The following is a 23,709-nucleotide window of genomic DNA, read 5'->3' as shown; positions in this document are numbered from 1 at the left end:
ACGTATATGCATGTGTATGTGTGTCTGGCCATGTGAAATAAAGATTCAAACACTGTATAAAGTAAATTCTCAGTAACTGCAGTTAAAAGGCTTATATTTCTAATCTCTCATTCAATCTATTTTTTAACATCAATAGGTAAAATTAGTAAACAGGATTGCCTGAGTTAATGATGAATATACGTTACTGATTTATTAGTTTTACTTCCCAAAGTTACATTTTTGGATGATCAGTCACAAAAAGGTGTCTTTGTAAATATCAACAGTAACTGAAATACTATGAGCTGTTTAATACACAGATGATGGGAAAATATTTTTCGTATTGAGGATAAAGCACATTTAAAAAAGTCATCTAAAATATGAAAATCTGACTTTATTTGCGTTTCCTAAAATAGAGCTGAGTACCCAGATTTGAACCTTGCCGGTCTATCACTGTTAACATACATAATACATGTTCATAAAGAACTTAGCTTTGGGGGAGGATAGAAAAATGCATGAAATTTGATTAGGTTCAATCAAGCACCTTTGATTGAATGTTGCCAGAACTGAAACATATATGCCTTGAGACAAATGATACAAATAGTAAGTCTCTGGAGTTCAAGAGAAATGTTATCTCAGGTAACTCTTATTTGGGTGTTATAAGCACAGGCATGTAGAGATTACGTAGCAATTCCTGGGAAGTCTGCTTATGTTCATAAAAGGACTGTGAGAGAAAATTGTGTTTGCCAAATGTCACTTGCTAGACCACCTCCACTGGACTCTCCAGTTTTTAATAGGGCATAAATATTCTAAAGCAGTAAGACAACCATGACGGGAGTGTCATTGCACAGTTTTATTTATGTGCATGGATGGGGAGACTTGCTAGCAAATTTCAAGTTCAATTTTAGAGTTCTCCGGGTTATTTTAAAATAGAACAGATGTCTGAACAATGCGAACTTTACTTACACTGAATGAAATTACTTCACCATCTTCAATCTGTAGTGATTTTAAATGCTGTTTATGTTGGTTTTTTTTTCCAGAACTGGCTAGATTCTTCAAAGGAAATTAAGAGACAAATTAGAAGTAAGTACTTCTGTATTCAGATATTATGCTCCTTTTATTTCCTCACAGAAATAGTCTTCATAAACTTAGTAGCCTCGATGCTGACTACATTGTATACTTGCAACATTAAAATAATGTGTATCTGATAATGACATACTCAGTGTTAAAACAGAAAGCGAAGAATAGAAGCTATTTCTATCCACTGTCCACTCAGCCTTGTGTTGCAGAAGTTAATCGTTATACTGGCTGCTGCCTCAAAATTTTCCTCTTATGTGCGACTAATAGTTGGTCTTTTTGCATCCTGAAACAGTAATTTTTTTTTTGTTCAACTTTCATTGATATTTGTGTTATGGGATGGAGAATATCATCTTGCAACGATGGTCATGGTTGTTGCGATGAACTTTCTTACTTAAAAGACTCGCCAGAATATGAAATTATAAAAAGAGAATCAATATGTCTTACAGAAAATGTATATTCCTTAGTACTGCTCAGTCCAGCATAGCCCTTTTTGATGTTTCCATCATTTCTGGAATGGAAATGAAGTAGGGCATAATCTTGGAATGTCTCATTTTTCAGTCTGGATCCATGTGAAATCATAGTGCTGTTAATTCAGTTTTCTTCAGGCCTTTCCCAGTTGATGAAATTCCTTACTAGGCAGATGTGGTTTGTATTTTCAGAAAAGAAATTAAAGTTACAGAAGCTTCCTTGGAACCTATTTTTTTGATCCAACATGCTCTTGTGTAAGAAAGCTAGACCTGTTAAAATGGTGAATATACTAATATGCAAGTAGAGGACACCTTTTTAGGGATTTTAAAAAGAAACTTCCTTACACTAATTTGCAGGTAATCAGCATACTGTCACTTGTGTTCCTCATAATCAGTGCATTAGCATTTCCAGATATTGGAATGTATTGCAGATAAATTTTATCCTCCAGCTACTTATCAAGTAGTGAGGCTTTCCTTTATTTTAGGTTTTGTTCTAAATATTTGTCTTTGAATCAATAATGGAAGTCTTACATACAAAAATACTCATCCATAAAAAATATACTGGTCAATTTGAACATTTGAAATGAAAAACCTAATTTCTTTCTGTCTTGTACATCACAAACTGAAGCAGTAGTGTGCTGTATAACCATCTAGAAAAGTACATTGATCTGAACACACAAAGGTGATAAATTCAGAAGTGGAGTTCAGCATGTCAGTCTGCAACTTTATAATAATCTCTGCTCTCTCTTATATGTGAGCAATACCAATACTCTGCACATTGGCCATACGTGTATCACCTGTTGCTGGAGAAGGCAAAATACAATCTTTTAGTCTCCCCCAAGTCATCTGGCTGCCTCTTCCTAAGTCGGTGACCTCAGGCTTTCTATGTGATCTGTTATTTATTCAGGCTGGCTTTTGGCTAGGCAGTGATATTGGATCTCAGCAATTACTGATGTTACTTTGGCTAATGAACGTGATATGCAAATTACTGGCTCTGTTCTCAGGGCTGCAAAGGTGGCAATAAGCTTGTTTTCTTTCAGCGAGTCTGATCCCTTCAGGAAAATTAATTCTTGACTTTTTTTGACTCATGTAATTGGATATCCACCAGCATGTGTTAAAACCCCTATTAAATTCAATTAGGGATAGGTAGGGTAATTACACTTCTGTCACTATCTTCTTGAAATTTGCTACATCTAAAGTGGATTGAGGCTTTTGCAAAACTGCCAAGTTCAGCTTGAATATTGTGATGGTACAAGCAGTAGCAACTGACTTTGGACTAGCCAAATCTCAGACTTCACAGGTATGTGGTGGTTCACCCTTATGTAAAGGTAATTTGAGAATTTATCTCTGTGAGATGTGCATGCTGTTAGTGTAGAACACATGCTGTTACACTCATTTGTTTTCTATAGGTATTTTCATAACTCATTCTTCAGTGTAACAGAACTGGATGAGTAAACTACATAAACCTGATATCATAGTGTTTATTGCAGTTGAAGATCAATCTTCTGTCTGCAATTTAGGTGTTCAACAGGTATGGATTAAGATTAGAGATGTGAATGTTATAAAGCATCTGTTTTGGGAGGTCTGATTATTTGCTTTTATTGTTTGTATAATTGAAGTAAATGGAACTGGGTTACAGACCTCTTCATGCTTCTCTTCATGTTTCTCTTCACGCAAATTTTGGAGCTATTTTTTTAGATATATCCTGGTTTTAGTGTGGATGTATTTAATTCTCTTCCAAATGGAAATTAGATTCGTATGCTGTGTAAAATGGTTTAAATCCAAGGTAATGTTATGTCAGGTAAATCTGTTTCTAGTCTACAGCACAATTAGTGGTTTTATTACAAAAAATACTTCCATATTGCTTATCTGGTGTTGTGTATCTTACAACAATTGGAGAGGATTTGGATATTCTGAGGTCAGAAAAGACTGGTATAGGGAGGTTTTTGTGCATTTTCTCCCAATAAAGGATATATTTAACCTTTTTGCTCTTGAAGTTAACTGTAAAATTGTCTTAATGTCTTCTGTCAAGAGAACACTTATTTAGCTTGAGCAATTCTAGAACTGGTCACTGTACCTGGGGTATGACTTATGGGATCAAATATAGGTTGACTGTGTCCACCTAAGGTAAATGTACTTGTGTTTTCTAAGGAACAGGCACTTCTAGGAGGTGACTGAGTTCATTCTGAAATACATGTCTGAGAGGGGAACAAAACTAAATGCCTCTTTTCTTCCATTGGTTATGAAGGGAGTCAGTACGTACATAATTACATCTCAGCAGTCTAGGGTCAAAAGAAGCTGTGTCCACTAACATCAAAAGAGATAATAACTACAGTGATAGCAAAGACATTTTCTTTTTAGAAAAAGGAGTGATTAACTGAAGGGCTGAAGACAGAAAACTGACTTTGCTTGTTACTTGATTCAGTTAAATTATTGAGGGGAGTAAGGGAAATAGTCCGTATAGTTCTATGGAAGTGAATTAGAAGAGATGAAACAGTATAGGCAGCTTGTGACAAATCTTGGGTTACAAGTTTAAACCTGTGTTGTAGCTCATGCTCGGTATTCATGTTCTCTTAGCTCATGGTCAGTGCTCATGTTCTCAACATCCTTTTGTTAATGGGAAACCAGTCATTCTGATTAGGGAACTTGAAAACAGCAAAATGCAATACTGGCCTATTCTAGACATACTTAGCAAACAACCTATGTATTTCAGGGGCTTGTCATGGAGTTGAAATGGATTTTTTTTTTTCCTTTTTTTACATTTGTGGTTCTATAATGTATTCTGCAACACAGCCTAAACAACTGCTGAGGAAAGAGGATGATACAGAAAAAAAATTATATGGTTAAGTAGGTATATTTTCAAATTATGCAGTGGACCAAATGGTGATAAATTCATAACTAAAATTCCATGAGAATAATGCAAACATGAGTTTAGAATTCTGCAGCACAGTGTTCTAAAATATTTAAGAAGTCTAAAGTTTGTGTTTAAAGTGCTAAGGTAAGTTAGAATTAACAGAAGTGCTTGCATTTTAAATGTACATCTGTGACTGCCTGACTTTAATGCTAACAAAATGTATGATCAAGCTCAGGCACCAAAATATGGGGGTCACTGTATGCAGGGTCACTTTATTTTTAGATCCATATCTTTTATGTAAATAACTATGTATCTGTAAAAGTTGTAGCTAATTTTGATCTAAGCTAATTACACTAGAGTCTAGCTCACAGTTTCCAAAGAGACCGAACTACCTGTGCCAAGGGAAGAATTTTCCTGCAGAGGTACTTCTGTATGCCTGCTAATTATAAAGAATGATTTTGCAGTTTGGAAATGTCTGAATTTGAGAGTTGAATCTTGTCAGTGCAACCAGGACTGTCTGTATGCTGTTTTTCATGCATTTTTTAAAATGTGGGCTGCGCTCCTATCTTCCTTATTTCTTTAGTTCTCTTAACGATAATTTTAAGAAAAATGATAGAAAAAAATTTCTTTAATTTATGGGACATTTTTTGCATCTGCCTGTGAGTAATGTATCTGTCCTGGTCTCACAGTACCCTAAAAATCTTAACTTGGCCAAAAGAGACATCATGAGTAAAAGCCAAAAAAGCCTTTACTGGAAAAAAGACCTCACTGATTTTCCAGTTTAAATGGGATGAATCATGTTATTTGTATGCTGCTTGCTGGTTGGTTGTACTGCATTCTTTTTCTCTCAGAATGTGCCTAAAGTTGCCACAGAAGCATTTTTGAGGTAACAAGCTGGTTAGAAAAATTCTTGACGTTTCTGTAGCCCATATTATTAACCATCAAAACAGAGAGCCTTATCATGGACAGAATGCTACGTACCATTTTAAATATCAGATTTATTTACTTTTTTTGTCTTGGCCACCAATTCAAAGAGCCAGTAATAGCGTGCATCATTGTATGAAGACAATTCCATTTGTATGCCTCAGTTATGCGGCTATAAACAGTACGCTGTAGTGAGAAGTGTAAGTATAGACTGCTCCCATTGTAGTATACTTGCTAGTGTGTATTCAGGGGATAGATGGGCTTTCAGTAATCAGGCAAAATATAAGGTCACCAACTGTCCAGAAAATATTTAGTACAAAGCCAACTACAACATTTTTTCAACAGATTAGCTATGGAATTAGTATTTGAAGACATCTGAAATTTCTCACACAGCCTATACATTGAGTATTTACACTCTTTTTAGCTATTTGTAGAGAATACAGCTTTATTTCTTTCTCTCCTTCAAATGGTTTCTAGAACTCCTGGCTACAGTGCTTTCTGAAAGGTAACTGTAGAAAGGCTGACAAGATAGAGGAACATGTTAATCAGGAATTTGTCTGTGGCTAGTTTAATTGCAAGTTTTTGACCAGGAAAAATTGCTTCCAAACAGGAAATACTGTTTCATTCCAGGAAAACTTGATGACTGGTTTAGTATCTGTATAGAAGGACACATTCTTCATCCATTTGTCTCCATCCCACTGTCCTGTTAAGATGACAACACTTCCTGAACTATTTTGCTTAGATGTTTTGGCCCAATTGCATATCTTTGTCAGTTTGGCTTGTTCCTTATCAGCAGCTTTTCATTAAATGATGAAAATTCCATGGGAGATAAATGATTGAAGTAGACTAATCTATTCCAGATTTAATTCAGTTTGTGATGCTGGATGTATTAACTAGTGTTAGCCTTTTTTTTAAAGGTATCTTTGTCCCAGGTCTGTCTTACACTGCATTGCAGTAGATGATGCAACGAGGCATATTTTACCTAATTCAGCACTATATGTTCATCCAATAAATTAGGCTTTTCCATTTAAGGAGTCCTGGCTTGTTTCGTAAGCAAAGTAATCAATATTCTAACAAATAATTGATAACTGGGTTCATTAAGATGCGCTAAAACCCTAAATTCTCTACAGGAAGTAGTGATTTAGGGGCTAGGTGGAGAAAGAGGTTCACATTTAAGCAGAAATCAAAGTGCTCCAATGAAGAGACATGTTTGAAAATCTGAAATAATTTTTTAAATGTTGAAAGACGTAATTAGAAATACTGACAGAAAGCACCTCCTCATCTTTAACGGATGTGAAATTTTAAAAGGGGATTTTTTGAAAAGGAAAAAACCTGAAGCCAAAATATCAGCACTCTTTACTAGAATTATGCCAGAAATGGCATTTCAGTGGGGTTTTTCTGTTGTCGTTAAAATACATGTTTTTCAAAGCATGGTTTATCTGTGTAGCACAGATATTTAAAATGGTTTACTGTCCAGAATTCATCATTAACAAGCTTTATAGAATTATTAACTTTGTACCAGAGATTATTTTTGCAAGACCTTTCACCAAAATACTAATTGCATTTAGGAGAAAAGGGGCGAAAGAAAGACAAAAATGGCTACTGAATTGTTTTGATTATATTTTCATAGAATTATGGAATGATTTGGTCTGGAAGGGACCTTAAAAGTCATCCAGTTCCAACTATCCTGCCATTGGCAGGGACACCTTCCACTAGATCCGGTTTCTCAAAGTGCCATCCATCCTGGCCTTGAATACTGCCAGGAATGAAGCAGCCACAGCTTCTCTGGGCAACCTGTGCCACTGCCTCAAAACTTCCATAGTGCATAAAGTCCTTCCTCCTAATATCTAACCTAAATCTTCCCTTTTTTGGTTTATAGCCATTCCCCTTGTCCTGTCATTACAAGCCTGTGTAAAAAGTCCATCTCCAGCTTTCTTGTAGGCCCCCTTTAGTTACTGGAAGGCTGCTCTAAGGTCTTCCCTGAGCTTTCTCTTCTTCAGCCTGAATAACCCCAGCTCTCTCAGCCTGTCTTCACAGAAGAGGTGCTCCAGCCCTTTGATCATCTTTGTGTCCTTTCTCTGGTTTGTTTTTCGTAGTATTTCTTTACAGCTTTTAGCACCCCTACATTTTGGTGTAACTTTGGTAAGATGCAATAAAGCTCAACTGCATTTGCTTTCAAGCAGTGTGCAAAACCAAACTATTCTTCTAGACTCCTAGTTTGTGATTTTCTGTTACATCTGTGTCTGCATTGTACTTAAAATCTGTTTGAATTAGCAAAATTCTACATTTTGTCAAGCTATTAGTACTTTCCAATGAATGTATTCCTCTTGCACATAATATTACAGTACTGGTAAAGTAACATTCTGAGAATGTATTTTAATTATTGGTGAGTGACTTCAGCTTTCACATCTTAAAGATTTATTTAAAATTAGAGCTCTGACTAGAGGTAGTGTTTTATAATTTGTCAAATTATTAATCTAGTTTTAAGAATGCTTTTGCTTAAAAATTGCATGTGGTCTTACCAATTCTAGTCCACGACAGTTTAAACTAAGAATATAATAGTTATTATAGTTGCTAAAGGTATAGTTTCTCAAAAAATATTTTAAAGGAGGAATGGCTAATATTTTTTTGTCCTGCATTCATACTGTATGAATATGAATATTTATCTTTGTATATACAATGCAGACCTCATTTTGACATCTCAAGTTTGTAGTTATTGTACCGTTTTTCAAACTAACAGTCAAAACAGGAGGAGACTTGGCCTTTGAGGAGTTGGAACTAAACACAAATTCAGTGCAAGTGCCTCTGAACACAGAATATCTTTAAAGTGTTAATTATATTATGGTAGTTTTCAAAATAAAAATGTCTTCTGATATTTACATAACTTACTGTAAAACTTTATTTAAAAATTATTTTAATGTGCTAATCGTTCACTGTCTCTGTATATGAGTTACTACCTGAGAATGAAAATATTCTATGCTTCTTACTAGTATGTTGTAAAAAGGAAAAAACTTTACTCAGGATTCAGTAATCTTAAGATTTATATGACTGCCTAATATTTTTTGTAAGGTTTTTTTGCTTTGCTCATTTTGTTTGAGATTAACAATCCAGCATTTCCCATGTTTAGGTTTACCTTGGATATTTACCTTTAATGTGAAGTTTTATCCCCCTGATCCTTCACAGTTGATTGAAGACATCACTAGGTGTGTATAGTTCCTAATTTCAAACTAAAAAATGCCTGTTAGTCTATTTTGAAGGCCATATAAAATTTCTTCAGTTTCTGGATGCCATAAGAGGTTTGGCTGTTACTTTAGAATGCTATAGATTTTTTTACATCAACTTCTTTTGAACAAGGTTGAAAAAAAGCCAAAGTGAAAACTTCAGAAAGAAACCCAAGAATGAATTTAATGGTAAATGGAAATATGATTTGGCCAGGAGATAAGATGCAAGTGATCTTTTATGAAAGAAGCCAGTGGTTTATTGTCTGGCTGCTGCTTTATTATAAAGTAAACAAGGGTGTGGGGTATTGATATTAAGGACAAAGCTCAAGGGATCCAAGGTACTTCAGCAATAACCTAGACTAGGCTAGTGAAAAGCTAGTTTTATACATATGCATTAAATAGAAGCATTAGAATCATAAAATTGTTTGGGTTAGAAGGACCTTAAAGGTCATCTAGTTCCAACCCCCACCACAGGCAGGGACACCTTCCACTAGAGCAGGTTGCTCAAAGCCCCATCCAGTCTGTCTTTGAACACTGTCAGGGATGGGGCATCCACAACTTCTCTGGGTAACCTGTTCCAGTGCCTCACAATCCTCACAGTGAAGAATTTCTTCCTAATATCCAACCTAAATCTGCCCTCTTTCAGTTTGAAGCCATTCCTCTTTGTTGTATCACTACAAACCCTGTGTTGGGTAGGATATCTTCTGATTGTTAACTTGTTAAATTTGGTAAAAGTCTGTATGCAGTACCTGAAATATTAAATTCTAATACATACATTTAAGGCAGGTAATTTTGATTTCAGTGCTAAACCAGATTTCTTTTCTGTATTACATGACTTGATTAGTTCATGAACTGCAAGGGATATAAAAGTTAAAATTGTAAAGCTGAAGGGAAATGTCAAATAGGTTTTATTTTTAAATGTTAGATACCTGCAGGCTACAATGTGAAATGAAGGAGTTCTAAGCTGGCTTTTGTTACAAGCTAGATACAGTTTTTCATTCATTTATACTGAAAATCAGAATCTTTCCTGCTTTTCACATTATTTATGAAAGTAATATCAACTGTTAAAAATGGAAGTGAAATTTACTGTGTGGTAGTAGTACTCAAATAATGTAAGGTGTAATGAATTATTAATACATTGATTTAATTTAAAATATATGATTACATGGATCTCAATAAATTCTGTCATATCTCATAAGCCTGCCGTTAGTAATACTTTGTCTGTTCTTGGTTTTGTTTGATTATTTGATTATTCCCCCCCCCCCCCCCTTTCTTTTATCTTGCAGGTATTTCTTGTGCCTACAGCTTCGTCAGGATATTGCTTCTGGTCGACTGCCGTGTTCTTTTGTGACTCACACCCTCCTTGGTTCATATACCCTGCAGGCTGAGCTGGGTGATCATGACCCAGAGGAGCACCGCAGTGACTATATCAGTGAATTCCAATTTGCACCCAATCAGACTCAAGAAATGGAAGAGAAAGTAGCTGAGTTACACAGAACGCACAGGTGTGTCAGTGGGATTAAATGGAATCATTATGCTTTGTCATGTTTATGTCAATCCTTTTAAAAGTATGTGTAAAACTTCTAAGTTGAAGTTACTCTTACTTTGGAAATCTTTTTCTATGTTACTAGAGCCTCTTCCACACGTTTAAAAAGTTTGGTTTTAAAGTAGTAGCTTCAGTAAGATCTCTGAAGAGAACTTTTAGAGAAAATATTTTTATCTGAGCATATGAATTAGTTTAAGCAACATAGAGCCTAGACTATTTTGAAAGAGTGAAGGTGGATATCTCATTTCAAGAAATTTAATATCCTTTAAAAGAACACTTTCCCATTAGGGCAAAAATGCTATTGATACCTTACAAAATGAGGTTTTCTGATGTGCCTGAATTCCAGGATTCCACTCAGTTTTGATTCTCAGTTCTTTTGTCAATAAACTCAAGGCTTATTCAATGGTTTTAGGGGCTTAACTCCATCACAGGCGGATTCCCAGTTCCTAGAAAATGCAAAGAGACTCTCCATGTATGGAGTGGATTTACATCATGCCAAGGTACTGGAGATTGGTTTGGGTTTGTTCTGTTTTTTTGATAGACGTGCTTAGTATTAAAGAACATAGTATATATATGTATTTTCTAAAAAATGTCATACTGTCAGTTTTTAAGTATAAGCCTTTTATCTGTTGGTCATGATAATTCACAGTTTACAGTTTTAACATACTTAGAATTTATTTTAAATCTAAGCTCACTTAATGCATGATGTATGTGCAGCTTAGAAATAATATTTTATTTATAGAAGTGGCTAAATATATTTAAAATGTCAGATTTTTGATGCCCAGGGATGTAGGGCTGTAAAATAAAGCCTGAAAGAACATGTAATTGTTTTAGTAATGCCATGAGAGTTAAAATCAGGGTGGGGGGAGGAGTGTGGTTTTTGGTGTTTTCCACTCTTCTGGGAAGGTCAAATCAAATTTACATTTCTAGTGGGAATTTTTTTTTCTTTTTTTGTTAGAAACCCAACTAACCAACCCCTTCTCACTCTCTTGCACAAATCCAGAGCCTCAAATCATTAGGAAAATCAATGTGTTCTAAGCATAACATTCCTATATTTAAAAAAAAAAATGAAATAAAAGAGAAGAAAAGACTTTTAAGTACTGCAGAACACTTTTTTATTCTGTTTCATATGGAAAAAATGTGCACTTGTTTTTTGCAAATTTTCCATAGACTTTTCCTGTGTTCTCATTAGAAGCACTTGAAGCAAATACACATAAATTTTTATTCCTGTACAATTAACTATGTAACATTTATTCATTTTTTTAATATAAGTGCAGTGGGCAGTTCAGTTGGTCCGTAGTGTTTTAAGGAACTTAGATTTTTAGAGTCTTATTGGAGCTTTCTTTTGCTGTAGTGAAGTTATCTACAAGCATTAGAACTGCTGTTTTCCAGGAACCACTTGCAGCATTAGTTATGCCAATGAAGTAACTTCTTAATGACAGTGCTGGCATTTGATGTAGTTGATTTGTTATTGGAGAGGACATGAGATTCTGCTGTGTTGTGTACCACCAGCATTTTGAAATTATTATGTTGATATTTTCAGCCACCTACCTGCTACTTCCCCATATCTTCACTGGAATAGAAGGTGACTATCACCATGATCATCAACTTTTTCAGACTTTCACTCACTGTTTTAAGTTGGTTTAAGTCTTCTTTTAATATTTGTTGAAATTACTGGTAGCACATCCACCGTACATTTTCTTGCTTTTAAATTGTTAACTTTTAGTCCCTTTTGTCAGAATATTGAAGGATTTCCCAAAAACGTGGCATACGCAATGGCATATGAGAGCCATTACTTAAGAGTCCAAAGCCTTTGCTATAAAATATATATACTTGGCAATTTCTGCTTTAAGAATCTCATTGTTGCAGTCTTTCAGGTTTAAATATGAAGTAAATTCCAGTTACATTATTCCCTCAAGGTATGCTAGCGATCATTACTTGTTTGGAATGTTATTAAACTGATTTTTATGAAATTGTCTCATATGTGGTAGGATTCTGAAGGTGTGGATATCATGCTGGGTGTATGTGCTAATGGCCTGCTCATCTACAAAGATAGACTCCGGATCAACCGCTTTGCCTGGCCAAAAATTCTTAAGATTTCTTATAAAAGAAGTAATTTCTACATCAAAGTCAGGCCAGCAGAAGTAAGTAGCACCTTTCTGTCCTGTTTCCTTTGTGAGATCATTTCTCTCTAGTAACAAGAAAACATCCTAATTTTTTTCCCAGATGTTCTCAGAGGCTTTTGTTGCATTCGAGCATAGCTTAAGAGCATTTTATTTTCCTTTTTGTATTCTACTGATTGTATTAAACACTTGTCTGGATCACTAAATGCAAACCAAGAAGAAAATCAATTTTCTTTGGTTAATAGATGCCATCTTGTAATTTTAATTTTTTTACAGCAAAAGCTAGTTATGCTGGCCATGTTCTGAGTGTTTATGCAAACTTGCAGTCCTGGGAGAGAGCCAGCTTCTCTTCCTCTTTGGGTATAATTGTTTGCTAAATGTCAGTGCATCTAGTTTATGGCTGTAACCGAAGGCCTGAGTTTCCTGTAGGAGGTTATAACTTTTTCTGCTAGCTACTATGGAAATAGTGGATTCAACTTTCTTTTCAGATAGCCTTCTAAGTTTATGAGACTTGCTGAAGGGAGGGCAGGGGGATAAGTTTTGAACACATTGTAACTAGATATTTAACAAAATGTCAAAACCAAATGCTTTTTTATATTGTAAAATGTTTAAAGTAGCTTTAACTGTGTGAATAAATAAAAGAGAAGTCTAAATACCAATAATACAATAGTAACATTGTAGTTTTGCAAGTTTTGAAACACAGATGTATTGTTCTTGCACTTGCTGTAGTACATAGATGCAATAGTTTTGCTAAGAAACCGTTACATAGTGAAACGGCTTAGGTGAGCTTAACACTGCAGTATGGATTTCAGGCATTTATTACATCCAAGGGAAATGTGCAACACAACCTGCAGTACAATTACTTCATGCAGTTTAAAAATAAATATATCAAGCAGCTAGTCAGAAAATGAGCAAGGAGCAGTAAAGCATTGGGTTTTTCAACAGAGTCATTAGTTCAGTTAGGAAGTGGTAATGTGATTACCCATCAGGGCTAATTCCCCAAGTCTAATTTTAATAAAGGCTGGAAATTCTGATTATTTTTTTATTATTTCTAAATCTTATGAAGTCTTATGAAAGGAGAGTTAGAGCTTGTTACAGTAATGGAACTATCTGAACTCCACTGCTAGTTAAAAGCCAGCTTAAGGAAATGGGTTAATTTATTTGTGGATTCTTTCCAGACGGAACAGTTTGAGAGCACTATTGGGTTCAAACTGCCAAACCATCGGGCTGCTAAAAGGTTATGGAAGGTTTGTGTGGAGCACCATACTTTTTTCAGGTAAATGATAATTCTCTGCTTCTTCCACTTTACCAGGTATGAGCATATCTTCCTTTTAAAGGATAGGAGGAAAGTAGAGATTTCCCCCCTTTTTTGCCCCTTATTTCCCCGTCTCTTAGAAGACACTCCAACGATCACTTGCCCCAAACTGACAGTTCTGAAAGTCTGAATTTAACTGCTTTATTTAAACTTTTGAGTGCTAACAGGATGGGGCTAAACTAGTTACCATATGTTAAGACTTCCTGAGAGACTGACTCTTCAGTGACCATCTAGAAAGCCACTGTATGCCTTCTAAAGAAGTTTTCAGGGCTTGACAGTAATCTTTATTCACTTCACTTTTTAGAATATTCTGCTGAGTATAAATGCTTACAGCTTTTTAATATTCTGAACTGGTCATTAAAATTATGGTCTATTTGTAAATGAGCACTTTAACAAAAAGACACAGAGTAGTTTCTCTTTTTACTTCCTCCATTGAAAAGGAATTTGAAAAATCCTAATTTCATTTTTATAATAGCCCAAACTCCATGAGGGAGTGCACATGCTCCATGCAGCCTAGGAGTCACAGATTTAGGCTGACCCTCTTAAGCATTGAATGGGCACTGAATCTGAGTTTCTTGCTTCAAATGAGCACTGTAAGTAGGGTATTTAAAAGGTAAGCTTTCCATTCAGTAGCCTGTCTTTTTATTTTAAGAAAGCAATTGTGTATTAAGGTAAATACAATCCTGATGCTGAGTACTAGTGTAAGCTGCATATACTTGCTAGACAGAGAACCTGGGGCCATGAGATCTAAGCAGTTCATTACTGGAACTGTCAGATGGTTTTCAGTATTCAGATTTTCATTAAATGTATTCTTGAATGCAGTGTTAGAATTTGTGCCAAGATTGGCAATCAGTCTCAAAATGCTTAATTTGGAAGTACTTTTTTTAAACCCTGATCAAAGACTTTTTTTATTCATATTTGATAGAGTTCATTACTAAGTTTATTAAGATACATTCTATTGTTTAAAATCTTTTTTTGACTGGTGATGTGTGTTACCACAAATAGCATGCAGTTCTGTCTGCAGTGGAAAGTTTATCAACATTCTTCAAATAATTCATGCCATGATTTACTTTGGTGGGAAACTGTATTTCCTATTTATATAGGAATAAAATGGACCTGAATAGGAAAAAACAAATCCTATGGAAGTCAAATATCCTAAACTGACAACTACCATTTGAAAATATGTAAGTTTTTAGGAGCATTATCACATATTTGATAATCTTGCTACAGAAACTCTGACATAATAAAAGTAATTGGATTATATTCCAATCAGAAGTGGCTTTTACTTCCTAGAAATGACATTATAATGAAATTTATGTAACGAATACTTGAATAATTCTGTAAAACCCATATACTTCAGTGATGTTACTGATAGAAAATCCTCATAACCCGTCATCGTGATTTAAAAACAGTAAAATAAATGCAGCTCTGTTTTTCTTTAAAGATAAAAAGCAGAATACAACTGCAGTCCAAGAGATTATAGCTCTTTCAGAGCATGTGTTTAGTGGCAGGTGTCCCTGCCCATGGCAGGGGGGTGGAACTAGATGATCTCAAGGTCCTTTCCAACCCTAACTCTTCCATGATTCTATGATTCTATGTGTAAAGCTTGTGTATGATACCACAGTAAACGGTATTGAATCTAGGTGTACATTTTTAGCTTCCAGATCTCTCAACATGCCCTGTGTAACATTGTGAGACTCCTTGTGTTGTCTTTTGCAATGTTTCATTTTTTCTCAAATAATTGCATTAAGATTCATCTTCTTCTAATGGATGGGAAATTCAACCAGCATATGAAGCTATTAATGAAATTTTCTAATGAACTATATTGAAATGACAACCAGAAGGCATTGGATCCATTTGTGATACAACCTTACAGGATTCCGGTACCATTTTCAAAGAGCAACAATCTACTTTAAGAAATACGGTTGGACTATGTAGCTACAATAATCTTTTGAGCTAAGTTTAGTCTGCAACTTACAATTTAAGCACTAACTGCAGACACCTGCTTAGAATTCTGCTTTACCATGTTTTATTTGAAACTTTAGTGATCGTTTCAGTGTCTCCCCAGAATGTATTAAAATGTTAAAGGATAGTCTTCAGTTATTTTATGTAATTATGCTTGTAATACAAAAAAATCCATTCAGATGCCCTTAATCAGGAAGTAATAGGTTCTCTTGTTTTTTCCACATTAAAAGATTAAAAGTTTATCTCAGCAGGGTGAAGGATAAAAACTGGCAGTTAATGCTGTAGCCTTGCCAAGACTAGAAAATAAAGAAGAGGAATAACCTTGGTAAAACCCTTTTAGAGTGCATTATGCATTAAGAGGAAGAAGGCTATCTTGAAAATCATGCAGAGAAAAAAATTGTCTCAAAGATTGCATAAGGTTGTTTTATAGAAGCAGTGAAAGTGAAGCTGCAGATGCTAGTGATTTTATTTCATTAGTGTCCTTTGTGCAGAAGGTTGGATTAGATTGTCTTGAATTTTGTTTTCTTTAAAAAATGTGTTGAAACACATTAGGATTCAGGTGCTTGCGTATCTGAATTTTAGGCATGCAGGATTAGATCTTCCTGGCTAGCACTCTGACAAAACCATAAACATAGAATGGTCATAGATGACATCCTTTCATAGAGAAGATGGTAACCTTCTATGTAGTGTTCTTTGGTTTGTTTGCATGGCAAGGTTTTGGTAGCAAGAGGCTTATAGGGAGGGGTGGTTTTCGTGAGAAGCCTCTGTCCAATACAGCCAGTGTCAGCCAGCTCCAAGACAGACCTGCTGCTGGCCAAGGCTGAGCTATCAGCAATGATGGCAGTGCCTGTGGCATAACACATTTAAGAAAAAAGGGGGGGAAAAACCCAAACCTGTGGAACCACAGCCAAGGAGAAGAGTTGAGCATATGTGAGAGAAACACTTCTGCAGACCCCAAGGTCAGTGCAGAAGGAGAGGCGGAGGTGCTCCAGGCACCAGAGCAGAGATTCCCCTGCAGCCTGTGGTGCAGACTGGGGGGAGGCAGGCTGTGCCCCTGCAGCCCATGGAGGTTTTACACTTACCTAGCTGCAGCCCATGGTGGACCCCATTTCACAGCAGTGGGATGTCTGAAGAAGGCTGCGGCCCTGTGGAAAGCCCATGCTAGAGCAGGCTCCTGGCAGGACCTGTGGCCCATGGAGAGAGGAGCCCACGCTGAAGCAAGTTTGCTGGCAGGACATGTGACCCTGTGGAAGGGACCCACACTGGAGTAGTTCAGGAACTGCATCCTGTGGGAAAGACTCACAGTAGAGCAGTTCATAGACAAATGTCTCCTGTGTGAAGGGCCCCATGCTGGAGCAGGGGAAGAGTGTGAGGAGTCCTCCCCTTGAGGAGGAAGGAGTGGCAGAAATAACCTGTGACAAACTGACCACAACCTCCATTTCCCATCCCCCTGTACTGCTGAGGGGGAAGTAGGTAGAGAGTTTGGGAGTACAATTAAGCCCAGGAAGAAGGGAATGGTGGAGAAAAGGTTTTTTAAGATTTGGGTTTTTCTCATTATCATAATCTGATTTGGTTTGTAATAAATAATTTTTTCCCCAGTCAAGTCTGTTTTGCCCATGACAGCAGCTGGTGAATGATCTCTCCCTGTCCTTATCTCAGCCCACAAGCTTTTCATTACATTTTTTCCAGTTGAGGAAGTGCAGTGATAGAACAGCTTTGTGATGGTACCCTGGCATCCAGCCAAGGTCAGTCCACCACACTCGCTCAACATTGTTTGCTAAGTATCTGAAAATTCTTCAGAATTTCAGAAACTTGCTGAAGTATCTTTAAGAGTGACTATCAGTTTTCACAACCCACCATTGGATACTGTCTTAACATATCTTGGATTGGATTCCACTGACACAAACATTCCCTGTGCAAATGCTTCAAAAGAAGAGAACAAAGTCAGCATACTTTTTAAGTCTCACTTGCCAATCTGTGCTATCCTAAATACTCAAGGCACAGTAGCTGCTGGTTGTGCTTGAAAGACGCTGGTGTTCTGTGAGCTTCCCATTCTTTGCAGATCTCAAATCAGAAAGCTTTATCTATTCTGATGGTTTTATACAGAAGGAGAATAGGCCATGGAGGCAGGCAGGCTGGATGAGCATGTATTTGAAGTACTACACTGATCAGGAGGCAACATGAGAGGCCTTTCTAGAGGAACAGAGACTGGGAAGAGTTCCTGCAGTGATAACTGTTCTGTTCTATCAGCAGGGGTAGCACTGGATCAAACAGTTCCATCAGTGTTGAAGCTGATGGCTTAGATTTCAGAAACAAAGTACAAGCAATGAGGGTTAGCTGAATAAGAACTTTAAGTCCTCATACTAAAGGGAATTCACACGTCACGCATATGATGTAAAAAACTGATGGAACAAACCAGAATTAATCATAGCAAATTCTGCCACATTGCTGCTTAGACTTCTGACATTGACTCTGATGCTTAGGTACAGACACACAGAATCCAGCATTAATAGTACTCATAACTGAATCTCTTTTTTCACCCTTTCCAGAATATGCCTTTTTCTTGTCCTTATATCCAGCAAACATCAACTTACATAAACCTATAAATGACATTGTAAAGAAGGTGGAATCTGAATCTAGCTTGCTAAACTTCTTATTGTTGGGTCACACCTCTCCAGCCGTCCGTCTTTTGTTTTTTTCTTCATTTGATATAGCCTCCTATGCAGCTTTGAGGTGCTATTGCCTAACTTGAGGAATAGCAACTGCTGTATTGATATGTCAGAATATAGAAGACACAGTGGAGGTGGGATGTATAGATTCTACTGTAAGTAACATTCTAAGGAGTGAGATTTGAGAGGTATTTTACTTACAGTGGCCTCAGCTTTCTACAAAAAAATATAACTTTATATTAGTGCCAAAAGATAAGGGTCCCAGATGCTTAGTCATACTGTGGAAAATATGATGGTTATCAGCATCACTTCAACTCAACTTCAATTAATAAATAACATGCATTGGTTTATTAAACTCTTAGAGCTTATTGCATAATCCTTTCTTGGAGTGTGCATATCATGCATGGTGACCTGAAGTTTAATGAGCTTCAAAGTACCTTATTAAATACATAAAATAAGGTCTTTTTAACTGACTTCCTTCATATTCCTTTTTAGGCTTGTATCACCAGAGCAGCCTCCAAAAGCAAAGTTTCTGACCCTGGGTTCCAAGTTCCGATACAGTGGCCGTACACAAGCACAGACACGACAGGCTAGCAACCTCATAGACAGACCAGCTCCATACTTTGAACGCACTTCAAGCAAGCGTGTTTCCAGAAGCCTTGATGGAGGTATGAAGTATGTCTTACTTCTTCAGTGTAATGATTACGTTATGTGTTCTGGTTCTGATCTAACCAGCACTCAAAATGTTCACATTATAGATGGCCAGAATGTCTACTGTCAAATATGTGAATTTCAGTTTCTGATGCGTGATCTGAGGAGTAGCCACTTTGGTTATTTGTCAGTTTTAGGTAACCTAAACAGTAAGTTTAGTCATTGCCTAAATTTTATGGCACTGCTGTGAATATATGGAGAATTCTGTATCGGGCATGTAGCATCTGTGTTCACTACTCATATGTATATTACAGTGTATCGAATCAAACAAGAAAGAAAAATAATTTAAGGCTTTTCACTCTCTTATGCTTTGACTCTGTTCAAGTATACATATGCAGTATTTCCCAATTTTTTTGCAAGCATGTCAGCAGGAAAAGTCTAACATTCACTGAGCTGTTGTTTCTGGAGTTTTGCTAAGAATGAAAATACTGTGACAGTTATATGCATAGATGTATACTATTTCTGTATTACATTAAACCAGTCCTCTCAAAATAGTGAATTTCCACAAAACTCTGTGGCCTATTTCTCTCTTTTGTTATGCTGATTTACACTGTCACAAGAACAGTACTTTCAATTTTTCTTCCAAGACTAATCGAAAAGTTGATTATCAAGTACCTACCCGATACTGTGAGATTTTTCTCCCTTGCATGGTAAGTGCACATTATATTACAAGGGTGTATTACTGTTCATGATGAGAACCATGGACTTTCTGCAAAGGCAAGAAGCTGGAGAAGTGTGTTATTCAGTAAGTAGCCTGTATTGCTCATTCCTAACATCACCATAAAATGGTTATTGTTAAGAAGTCTTAAAACCAAAATGTTCCATCTTGCCTAAATTAACCAAAATTATTTTGCTCTCTAATAGCTCCCATGGGTATCTCAGACCTAAGTCTGCTAAGAGACTTCCATGCTACTGGAGTGCAGACTGCTGGAGGTAAAGGAATTGACAGTGAAGCTGCTGGTCAGGCGAAGTTAAATGAAGATGGCGGAGAAGATGGAAGCCCACTCAAAACTCCGCAATTAGAACTGACTCAGGATGGAAAGGTATGGCTGACTTTCACACCAAACTTATTTGTTCAAGTGGTATGTGTCTGTGGCCTGTCACTTCTGGGCATCGTACAGAACACCATATTAAAATATTAAAGGAAAATTGTCAAGTGCTTTCTATAGATTTAACTTACTATAAATGTATGTAAGCAAAAGAGAATACAGACTTCTGAATTGCATTGACTTGGTGTTTCTTTTATTGCTAGAAATTTAATTTGATTTCTCAGTAAGCTTGCATGAGTTCTTGAAAAAATGTTTCAAAGGTTAGATAATGTTTTATTAATTTCCTTAGTTCATGTAGACTTAAAAGTATATCCACAGTTGTGGACATTCTACAAAGTTGGGTATATAACTGTATTTAATTACTGTAGGTAACAATACTGTTTTAGTAGCCATTGCAGAATTATTTCATCCTTCAAGAACTTTTATGTTGACTGAGGAGTAGATTGCTGGGAGAAGCTGAGTACTTTGGTCTGTGCCTGTTACAAACAACCATTTACTTGTCTTGTTTGTTTGAGCTACTGGGGGAATAGGTCAAAAAAATAAATTTAGATCTTGTATGATTTGATTCCAGAGTGTCAGCTAAAATCTGCTGCTCCTCTCTCCTGGAGAGCCTTTCTTTTTCAGCCAGTTCTCCAGAACTTTGTCATATTTTAAAGTAGTTTTGTTTTCACACTTTTTTGCAAGTGAGCCACCCATTTGATTCCTAGGGGGAATGCTGAGTTTCTCTGTGCGGTTCACATGTTCCCACTGCATTCAAGTGTAGGCAGGGAACAAGTACCAATAGTTGCTTTTTTTTTTTTTTTTTGTTGGTTGGTTGGTTGGTTTTTGTGGTGTTTTGCTTTGTTTTTTATGGGGTTTTGTGGGGTTTGGTTGGTTGTTTTTGTTTGGTTGTTTGCTGCTAAGCTGAAATAATTTTGAATTAGCACAGAGTTTCTTTATGGGAGAAAAATGGTAAAATAATTTGCTATGTTTTGACTATGGGCTTGTTAAAATAATGGTGCACCCTTGTTTTCGAAGTGGCGGTATCTTTCAATATTTTAGCCAAAAGAAGAAGAGAAAAAAGCAGTATTTTGGGAAGTTGTTTCAGGAAGCTGTTCAGTAAGGTTTTGCTACACATGCCAATTCTGTGAACAGCTTTCTTTTCCCTCTAGTGCAGATACTTCTTTAAGTTTCTGGCTCTCTTTAAGTCTTAAAGGAAATGGCTGTAAACCCAAGAATCAAAGTGCTAGCTTGTCTTTTGTGTACTGCACTGTCCCCTGACCTTTCTGCCTTTGGATGTGTGTCTGCTTCCATCTGTTGTAAGTGACTATTACAGTTCAAAAGTACACAATTCTCTATAGCCTGAGAACAAAACATTCATAATGGGTTCCTTTTATAATCCACGGAAGTAAACAAGTTGGCTGCTTGTAAAATGCAAGGGGAGTTCTATTTTTGTTTGGCATTTCTATTGCATTAGTAGAGCTATCTCTGCTTCTAAGTGAAAATTTTCACTAACTGATAATTTCTTTTTTCCCCCTTTTCTTGTGCCTTCAAACTCATATTTTATTGTGCTTTCATTTTCCACTGTGCACAGAATTATTTTCTTCAGCTCACTCATGTACACCCATCATCACTACCCATCCATTCTGTGTCATCCAGAAACCTGTCACCTGTCCCTGAGATGGACATGCTTTCAGATATTTCCGAGGAAGATCCCTTTGGGGAGCCCCTCCTGACCATCCCAGATGCCTCAGAGTGCAATTCCATAAAGGAAACACCAGATCATAATAAAAATGAAATAGCTTTGCTGAATAATACCTTTGAACCTATGGGACCTGTAGTTAGTCAAGGCTCCCCAGCTGTTGAGGGAAAAATCTATACAAAGGACTACAAACCCACTGACTTGTGTGTCTCATTCAGCTTTATCAGATGCTTTTCTTTTAGTTTCCATTCGCTGCTTGATGAGAATGGTTACATTACTTTTCCTAGCCTTCCTGCTGTTTGCGTCTCTTTCCTCCCACCCGGGCTTCAGCACTATATTCCTATTACCTCTCCTTCTTTCATCCCCTCTTTTCTCCTTATCTTCCTGCTGCTTCTGTCTGCTTTCCAGTCTATTTATTTTTCACTCACATTTTCCTTTCCTCTCGCTCTGTCACTCTGCTACCTGGAGCCTAAGGCAACTTCCTTTAGTGGCTCTAATGACAATGACCTCAGTGACAAAGCAGAGGAAGAGGAGGTGTGTAATTTTGTTGCATAAATGTTGACACTTGTACATAGCTTTTATGCTTATTCTCCCAGAAGCTTGCTCAGTTTTGCACACTTCCTAATATAGGGATATGTCTATGTAGATGTCTGTACACATATATGTATATATATATATGTATAAAAATACACACACACATAAATATGCACACATACACATGTATATCTGTATCTTTCTAACTTTTCTCATTTGTGAAAAATTGCCATTGTGGTATTTAGTAAATAGATAGCTGGTGGGGGTTTTTCTTCCTGCCTGAAATCCTGCAGCATGCATAATTCTACAGATACTGGAGCTGCAGGTACAAAAAGAGTTGCTTTGTAGTTCAAAATGTTTACAGGCACATAAATCTGAATACCTGTGCAATAATAAATACATTATTACTTGATGCTATTTGCAAGTTGTGCTGCTTGCATTATCAGCTTGTGTTAAAGCACGTCTTCTGCGTGCATTGACCAGAACTCACATCTCCAAAATTCTAGTTAGATCCAAAAAGGGAAATTCCTAAAAGCTAAATTCAGAAAACTCTGAACACTTTAAATGCTTTTGTTAATCTAGATTTCAGATGTTTCTGGTCTATGCGGGTGTGTGTAAATTTGAGTCCATTCAGGGCACTTTTTTTGGTTTTAAGTGCTTTGATTAATCTCTCGGAGCAGTTAAGGTGGAGACTGATGTTCATGAGCTGGGATTGCAGATTTTGTCAAATTTTAATCACTGGAGCCTGAACATTGTTTGAAATACTCTGTTAATATTGCTGTACGGAAGCCTCAGCCACACCAATACGTTGCTCTGATCATCTGGAGGGATTGAAAAAAATGCCTCCTTTCTTTATGTCTACTGTGCATGTTATAGCAATACCACTAGAAAAAAAGTGTTTTATTTTGATCTTCAAAGGAAATATGAATCCAAATATTACAGAATCAAAAAAGGGGGAGGGTGTGTTCAATGGTACATTTAACAAAGTTTGTTAAACTGATTAAATCAATACAATATACACATTAAAGCCGTACTAAACACAACATGCCATTAAAACCACTGATCTAAGTTTAAAATAATGGAAAATTACTTTAAAGGCTTTGCATCATCTGTAATATAAAGTTGCAGAAAATAGAACCCCAGATAAGCAAGAAATAAATTAAAACGTGATACGCAGTAAGTGAACCCCTCTTCAAATTTATGAACTTGAACAGTTTTGAATTTTAAATACATCTTTTCCTAAGACTAGCAGTTGATAGTGGTACCTGTGGAAAAACTGTGAAGCTGTTTGCTTTTTAAACAGTTGTGTTCCATCAGGCATTTCAGAATACTTGTAGGTCAGATACAAAGATCAGCTGTCATTTCCGATGAGTGCATTGCAGTTTGAGGAAGAATATATTCACCTAAAAATGGGGAGTGTGCAAATCTGTATCCCAAGACTGCAACATCCTTAAAAAAATTAAGACACTTTGTAAATACTTCCTGTATATACATCTAGGTATTTAGGTGTTTGACTTGAATCCTAGACTCTCTTACCAAACTCTTGCATTAGATTCCATTTTCACATCAACTTGTTGCAGAGTTGAAAGCGCTT

General features: G+C 36.4%; 1 protein-coding gene across 16 annotated transcripts in view; it reads left to right on the top strand.

Annotated features, from left to right (window-relative positions):
* EPB41L2 (erythrocyte membrane protein band 4.1 like 2) overlaps positions 1-23,709 on the top strand; it is a 101,069-nt gene that overhangs the window by 57,235 nt on the left and 20,125 nt on the right. For all 16 annotated transcript variants that reach the window (XM_062639701.1, XM_062639704.1, XM_062639697.1 and 13 more), the window contains 8 exons: positions 1,017-1,059; positions 8,429-8,504; positions 9,809-10,027; positions 10,481-10,568; positions 12,060-12,212; positions 13,370-13,467; positions 18,636-18,808; positions 19,716-19,894. In XM_062639701.1, the coding sequence (XP_062495685.1) occupies positions 1,017-1,059; positions 8,429-8,504; positions 9,809-10,027; positions 10,481-10,568; positions 12,060-12,212; positions 13,370-13,467; positions 18,636-18,808; positions 19,716-19,894 (1,029 nt within the window). The remainder of the gene's footprint in view (positions 1-1,016; positions 1,060-8,428; positions 8,505-9,808; positions 10,028-10,480; positions 10,569-12,059; positions 12,213-13,369; positions 13,468-18,635; positions 18,809-19,715; positions 19,895-23,709) is intronic.

Source organism: Pezoporus occidentalis, unplaced genomic scaffold (assembly GCF_034315485.1).
Source record: "Pezoporus occidentalis ecotype Australia unplaced genomic scaffold, CSIRO_AGI_Poc_V1 ctg61, whole genome shotgun sequence".
Lineage (NCBI taxonomy): Eukaryota > Metazoa > Chordata > Aves > Psittaciformes > Psittacidae > Pezoporus > Pezoporus occidentalis.
Note: the sequence above shows the minus strand (reverse complement) of the source record. Positions and strands in the feature narration are given on the sequence as shown.